The 7,315-nt window shown below is 38.7% G+C and overlaps 1 protein-coding gene across 1 annotated transcript; it reads right to left on the bottom strand.

Annotated features, from left to right (window-relative positions):
* Positions 1-1,572: 1,572 nt before the first annotated feature.
* Positions 1,573-5,476, bottom strand: LOC105954566 (uncharacterized). The gene is made up of 7 exons (XM_088817506.1): positions 5,351-5,476; positions 4,415-5,260; positions 4,243-4,326; positions 3,941-4,191; positions 3,819-3,895; positions 2,183-3,466; positions 1,573-1,691 (listed from the first exon to the last, which is right to left on the bottom strand). Exons 1-7 carry the CDS (start codon positions 5,474-5,476, stop codon positions 1,573-1,575), a joined length of 2,787 nt encoding a protein of 928 aa, XP_088673632.1.
* Positions 5,477-7,315: the final 1,839 nt, after the last annotated feature.

Genomic DNA, 7,315 nt, shown 5'->3' with positions numbered 1-7,315 from the left:
AAAACAGCATGAGTGACGCTTCAGAGAAACCCAGCATACAGTGATCACAATAGCTATGGTGTCATTGACACAAAGGGCTTATCAGTGATTTGATTCTTACACCAGTAAAACTCTTTATTCAATTCACGAGCCACATTGAAAAAATTCCCTTCGCAAGTAACCGCGAGACCCAACAATGGAGAATCAACAGAAAGTTAGAACTCTGGTGAAGATTCTGATGACTCAGATCTAGTTGGATGTAGGGCAGTAACGGTAGCATAGGTCTGCTCAGAAAGAGATTGGTGGCCACTCGAAGCGTATGACTCATCCTCAAGACCATAATTGCTCTCAAACTTCCTTTGAGGCCGGGGAAGTTGCGCATGGGCGCTGAAAGTAGCTTCTTCAATTGCGACATGGTCTTCATCACCCACATCTTCTGGCTTAGACATGGAAGGATCACTTTCAACCAGAATATTGTTCAACGGATCAGAGGCAACACCTTATTTGGAGCTTGGGGCTGGTGACTGCATATGTGTATGGGCTCCGGTATTGTTGCCACGAGAGAGATGGGAAATACATAGACCACTGTTGTCGTCACAGACCTTGACGTTTTTCCAGACTTCTTGTCGGATGGCGATGCACAGTTGTTTGTGCTTCCTCATTTCAGACCCCTCGACTGATTTGTCTCTTTCCATAGTAAATCTGTGGAGCACAGAGAAGAGAAGAGACGAGTAGCTTTTGAAAAACATAGAGAGATATTGGAGAGAGAGGTCGAGTATAAGAAATATTGAGAATTCCTAGAAGCCCAAAAGATAGGATGATAACAGATCCCACAAACATCATGATAAAACAAAAGTATATTCCCAAACGCTTCTTCAGAGATTCGAACAGATCACGTATCAAGCCAGCCATGTGTCAATAGTCAGCCAGAGGCCCCAATAAACTCAGAAACCCTAGAAGGGGCAGATATTTAAAGCACATGGATCGAGAAAAGAGGCACAAAAAGAGAGGACTCTTCAAATACCGGATATTTTCAAATCAGAAGAAGATCCCACAAAATCCGTGACCAATAACAAACAAGATATTCTCCACACGAAACATCAAAAAATAGAGAAAGCAGATGACATGGCCATAGACACGTGGCGAGAGACAACTAGGAGCCAAAAAATTCACAAAGCCCATATATATAAAAAATTCAAAAAAAAAAATTTAAAAGGAAAAAAATCACATATTATAAGGAAGAGAAAATCAAGAAGATCACAAGATTAAAAGTTGAGGGCTTGGTTTTCAGGAGTTAATTTGATAATCTTAAAGAGAATCACAATAGAAGGCCACCGAGCAAGCTCTTAGATGCACGATATAACTATAACCCCATGACCATACTCAAGAAACCATAATTTAGGTAATTTTATTAGGGTTATGAATGCGTATGCGATTAGCACAGCAATTCGATCGTGAACTTCAAGGAGAATTTTGCTAATATATGCTTGAATATCATCCCAACTTTTTTTTTTTTTTTTTTTTTGACATGATGTTCAAGCAGACATTAGGAGGGCAACCTCCTTAAGAATCCACATAGCTTTTAAATAGAAGTCAGGAATGCATATGCGGTAGCATAATTCTTCCAATAGAGGTATGATCTTTGAGATGAATGAGGTCATAGACATTGATCACTCCCGATAGAGGGGGCAGCACACTTCTATCATGGCTAACTGTGGAAACACAAATTAATTCACAAAAACTAACACACAACCATTAGTCAAAATGAAAACTCCCATCATTACTGTTCCCAAACAAAAATGATGTCACATGAGCAGGTGACACATATAATGTCCGAGAAAAAAATCAAGTGCAATCCGGACACAAGTATTAATTGCACTATCATAGAAAATTCAGTTTTGCACATGGCAAATTCCAAGCGCTTTACGCAAGGAATCAAACCTAAGGAAATCAAGAGGCTTTGTGAAAATATCAGCTAGTTGATTGTCTATGGACACATAATCTATAGTCACACGTTTCTGCTCAACTAATTTCCTGATGAAATGGTGTCGAAGATCTATGTGTTTGGTTCGAGAATGCTGGACAGGGTTTTTTGAGATATTTATAGCACTTTCATTATCACATAAGATATGCAAGAGTTTTTCATGAAAGCCATAGTCATTTAACATATGTTGCATCCAAAGAAGTTGAGTGCAATAACTACCTGCAGCTATGTACTCACACACAGCATTAGATAAGGAAATGGAATTTGGTTTCTTACTGTACCAAGATACCAAATTATTACCCATGTAGACACAACCTCCTGTGATGCTTCTTCTGTCATCCACATCTCCAGTCCAGTCAGCATCACTGTTTCCTGCAAGACAATTGTTAGTATCTTTTGAATACCATTTTCTCAATTCGGGTGTTCTACTAACATAAAGGATAATGCGCTTTACAGCACTCAAATGAATCTCTTTAGGGCTAGCTTGATACCTAGCACAAATACCTACGCTGAAACAAATATCATATCTACTAGCAGAAAGATAAACCAAATTTCCTATCAAGCTCCTGTATAGTGTGGAATCAACGTCTGTGCCGTCACAATCTCGTCCTAACTTCTCAATTGAGGTCATTGTTGTTGTTAAAGGCTTTGCCTTTTTCAACCCAAATTTACTTACCACCTTCTTGGCATATTTGCTCTGTGAGATAAATATATCATCATCTAGTTGCTTTACCTTGTCATTGCTCAGAACCAGTTCCCACATGTCATTTCGAGAAAACTGCTCAAGTTCCTCAAGCTTGGCTAACACCCAAAATTCATCAAGAATTGCTTCTTTGATGTTTTTTGGTTCAACAGTGGAAGTGAGATAGACATACCTGACCATTTCCTGGTAGTCAACCTTGGGCTTATTGCAAGTTTTCATACCTTCTTTACCAGTGGTAACATCTTCAGTTGTGACATAAGATGTCGGCACTGATACTTCTGTGATGTTGTCTTCTGGTATTTCGGTTCCAATACTCTCAATTTGTTTCCCAATTAGAAATTCGCCACATAAATCTGGTGTATTGGAATTTAGTTGAGGAACACCTTTCACACAACCTGCATTGATATTTCGTGTTAGATCCTGAAAATTCAAATTCCCCAGTCGATGACAACACATATCTGTGATATCAGAGGTGGCGAGGGGACACTGTTCAACTTGGTCAGTTTGATCAATTTTATAACAATTATCAGAGGATCTATAACCAGATAGAACACACCTGTGGTTTCGATCAAACACTTCACACATACGCTTGGTGAACAACACTGAGTCGTATAGATCACATAGCTGACTTACGCTGAGTAGGTTTGATTTCAAACCCTCTACATACAGAACGTTGTCAAGGTTAGGTAATCCTCCAACATCCAAGTTACCTTCTCCTTTCACAAAGGCCTTGTTTCCATCACCAAGAGTAACGTGTCCACCAGACACATTATGCAGGTTCTTTAAGTAATTAGGTACACCTGTCATATGCTTGGAGCAACCACTATCAAAATACCAAGAGTTCGTAGTACATGCTTTTAAAGAAAGAATAGCAGGAAAGCAGTTTGCATTTATACTTATTCATCCATTTATTATCAGAGTATCTTCTTTGGGAATTGTGATCCCATGCAGCGGAATTGGATGATTGATATGCTAAACTCTTATTTATCAATTTCCATCTTTTAAAGCATTTTGGCCTAACATGTCCTACTTTGTGACAGAAATGACAAGTTGGCACAAACTTTTTTGTATAAGACTGTGAGGCAACATGTTGTGGAGTAGGTTTGACAATATTATTCACAAAATTAATTTTTCGATTTGGATTAGGTTTACCATCGAACTTACTCCCAATATAGCCAAGACCAAGTTTATCAGGATTTGAGGGATGAGCATTTAAAATTTCATCTAACCTGTTTGAAGGAAGAATCATAGTGCGATTTAACTTACTGACTGACGCTTCTAACATTGTTGTGACAGGGGAGTTGTCACACTTCAGGTTGAGGCAGGGTTCAGCATTTTTCATTGGAGGAGGATTTTTCTTGATCTGCCTTGTCTTATTGCAATCGTTGTTTCGCAAATGTCTCAGCAATTCTTTAAGATTGTCAATATCTTTCAAAGCAAAATCCTGTTTTACCTCCAGTGCCTCATTTTCCAATTCAAGCTCATCGATTTTGGCCTTCAGGTTGACTTTAACTGCTTCATTCTCCTATTCCAGTTCATTTACTTTCTCCTTCAAACGCTTGTTTTCATCACCAACCTCATGACATTTCTTTAGAAGATCATTCAGTTGCTGTTGAATCATCAATGGAGCATTCTTCATCATCCTCTGAATCATCTTCTCCTGTGGGCAAAAAAATTGTGTTTAAATTTCTATGATTCTCGAGATTACGAGTAGCATACCTGAGGTGTGGTGGCTCAGTACATGTGACATCATCTTGTGTCACACCAGTAACCCTGCATGTACCACAGAAGTCAATACTTGTTTCAGCATCACTTGCTTCACTGTCATCATCAGATTCAGAGTTATTGTCACTCCAGGTTGTGGCAAGTGATTTTCCTTGCTTCTTTAGAGTGTTTGCACATTCAGCTTGAATATGACCATAGCCGCGACATTCTCTACATCGAATCCCCTTCCTCACTTCTTGCTTATTTGTAGGACTTCTGGGTTTTCTTTCAAAACTTGTAGGATGTCCATTCATATTCACGAGTTTTCCGATGTTTTTAGCTATCAGAGACATGGATTTTGTTAGCTTTACTTCGAGTGCTGTCATGGGAACTGGGGGCACTGATGAAGTTGTCACAGCGACTGTTTGTAGAGCAATTTTTCTTTCTTTATCTAATTTGCTGATGTTCAACTTGTTCTCAAATGTCTGCAAATTTCCCATCAGATCTTCAAGTCGCAATGAGTCCACATCACTTGCTGCCTCAGTAGCTGTGACCTTGTATGCGAATCGGTCTGGCATTGATCTCAACACTTGACGAACAAGCTTGACTTCAGGATAGGTTTCACCAAGCCCATGAGCTTCATTCGAGATATCGCATAGTTTCGAATTAAAATCGCTTACGGTTTCATTCTCTTCCATTCGAAGATCCTCAAAGCGAGTAGCGAGCATCTGAAGTTTTGATAATCGAACAGAGGTTGTCCCCTCATAAGATGTTTGTAATTTTTCCCATGCTTCTTTGGCACACTCACATGCTGAGATGATTTTGAATTGATTGATATCAATTCCATTGAATATGGCATTGAATGCTTTGGAATTCATATTTGCGGCAATCTGTTCAGTTTTGCTCCAGTCTTTTTCATGTTTCTCAGTTTGAATTCATTTTTCATCAGTGGCAACAGGTCATTTCCAGCCAGTCAGAACTGTGCGCCATGCATCTTCATCCATTGACTTGATGAACATCTTCATCTTGGTCTTCCAATAAGAGTAATTTGTTCCAGTAAGCAGTGGTGGGCGAGTCGTGGAACCGCCTTCCATATGAGCATTCATAGTTCCTATGGAAGATAAATGGCAAATAAATCAAAATCCCAAAATCACACACTATGTTTATCTAGTGAGAGGCTCTTGATGCCAATTGTTGATTTATATGCCTATAGAAATCAATTAACCTAAGTTGTAACAGTTAAGTTGTGGAAATAGTATTCAGTTACAACTATAATTCTTGTGTTAACACAGTTATAAACTACTTAAAGCAAATAAATGAACCCAAGGAATTAATGTGGTTCAGACACAAATGTGCCCTACATCCACGTGGACCTGCAAACACGATTTCACTAGTTCAGATTTACATTGTACATTAATAGGACTTATTAAAAACACTAAAGACTCCCTCTTTATGTAATATGCCGTTCTTGTACACAACTCGAACTCCGTGTCTCTCTCTAGCAGCTCCACTCCGCGTGCCTTGAACTTTCTTCAAGCCTGAACTCCCTTCAGAAAACGCGGCTGATCTCCCTTGAGATCTATACAGCAAATCTGTATATGTTGGCACAGTGCAACGATGGCACAGTCCTGCTCCGCAGAACGCCTTGGCAAAACTTCGATGCTATGAAGTGGTTTTTCTCCCAAATAATGCACACGGTTCTTGTATGTCTTGGAGGCTTATATAGCCACGAAAATAAGCCCTAAGACCTAACTTGAACCCCCAAGAAATCTATTTAACTAGGTAATAGAATCCTAGTTGATTTCTACTTCTATTCTAGATAAGTACAAAAGATACCTAACTAGAATAAAATACATGGAAATAAATCTAAGTCCTAATAGAAGTATTATAAGAATAGGACTCTAATAAATTCCAAAATAAATATGGAAAACAAATCTTTGCCAATCTTTTAATTCCAAAACTTGGCGGATTTCCTCGATCTTCAATAGCCGGAAATATGGCGCCAACAATCTCCCCCTTTGGCATAGATTGGTCAGAATCCATATTTAACAAGAACTCCCCCTGCATATGAGATTTTCTCTCTTTGCAGAAATGATTAACTCCCCATGCATCACATACTGTTAGTACAATAGAAGTTGCAACACATAGATGTTGTAACAGAAAAATCTCCTGCAACACAAAGTTATCCAAAACAAGCCCAAGGCATAAAGTAAACATAACCAAGGTGATATCCAAAAGGCAGGAAAGAAATCATAACTATAACAGTCATAAATAAGACATAAATTTAAGCAGTTCAAAAAGGACAACAAAAAGGTTTTACTAAGGAAACTTCCCTTAGTAATCATAGTCGGAGAGCTGATCATTATCATGAGAACTGCTGGACACTTTGCCTTGCGGTTGTGGACTGCTGCTTCATCATTGAAGTTTATCCCTTGTGTATGGCAGTTTTTGCTGGTGCATCTGGAGTTGTTGCTACTCCCCCTTTCTGACCAGACTGTGCCAAAGTCTTAAGCAGCTGTTCCTGAATAGACGCAAATCCCTAAGCAAGCTGTTGGAAGAAACACGAAGTTCGAGTTGTGTACAAGAACGGCATATTACATAAAGAGGGAGTCTTTAGTGTTTTTAATAAGTCCTATTAATGTACACTGTAAATCTGAACTAGTGAAATCGTGTTTGCAGGTCCACGTGGATGTAGGGCACATTTGTGTCTGAACCACATTAATTCCTTGTGTTCATTTATTTGCTTTAAGTAGTTTATAACTGTGTTAACACAAGAATTATAGTTGTAACTGAATACTGTTTCCACAACTTAACTGTTACAACTTTGGTTAATTGATTTCTATAGGCATATAAATCAACAATTGGCATCAAGAGCCTCTCACTAGATAAACATAGTGTGTGATTTTTGGACTTTGATTTATTTGCCATTTTCTTCCATAGGTACT

The sequence above is a fragment of the Erythranthe guttata genome, chromosome 4, assembly GCF_056151865.1.
Source record: "Erythranthe guttata isolate IM_541 chromosome 4, IM_541, whole genome shotgun sequence".
NCBI lineage: Eukaryota > Viridiplantae > Streptophyta > Magnoliopsida > Lamiales > Phrymaceae > Erythranthe > Erythranthe guttata.
This window is presented reverse-complemented; position numbering and strand designations above follow the sequence as displayed.

Excerpts from the sequence above, each read along its gene's own strand:
- LOC105954566 (XM_088817506.1), bottom strand. The coding sequence starts at position 5,476 with ATGAATGCTCATATGGAAGGCGGTTCCACGACTCGCCCACCACTGCTT. Across the intron at positions 5,261-5,350 it reads ATGAAGATGCATGGCGCACA|ATTGCCGCAAATATGAATTC; the intron begins GTTCTGACTGGC and ends AAAACTGAACAG. Across the intron at positions 4,327-4,414 it reads CTGGTGTGACACAAGATGAT|GAGAAGATGATTCAGAGGAT; the intron begins GTCACATGTACT and ends TTTTGCCCACAG.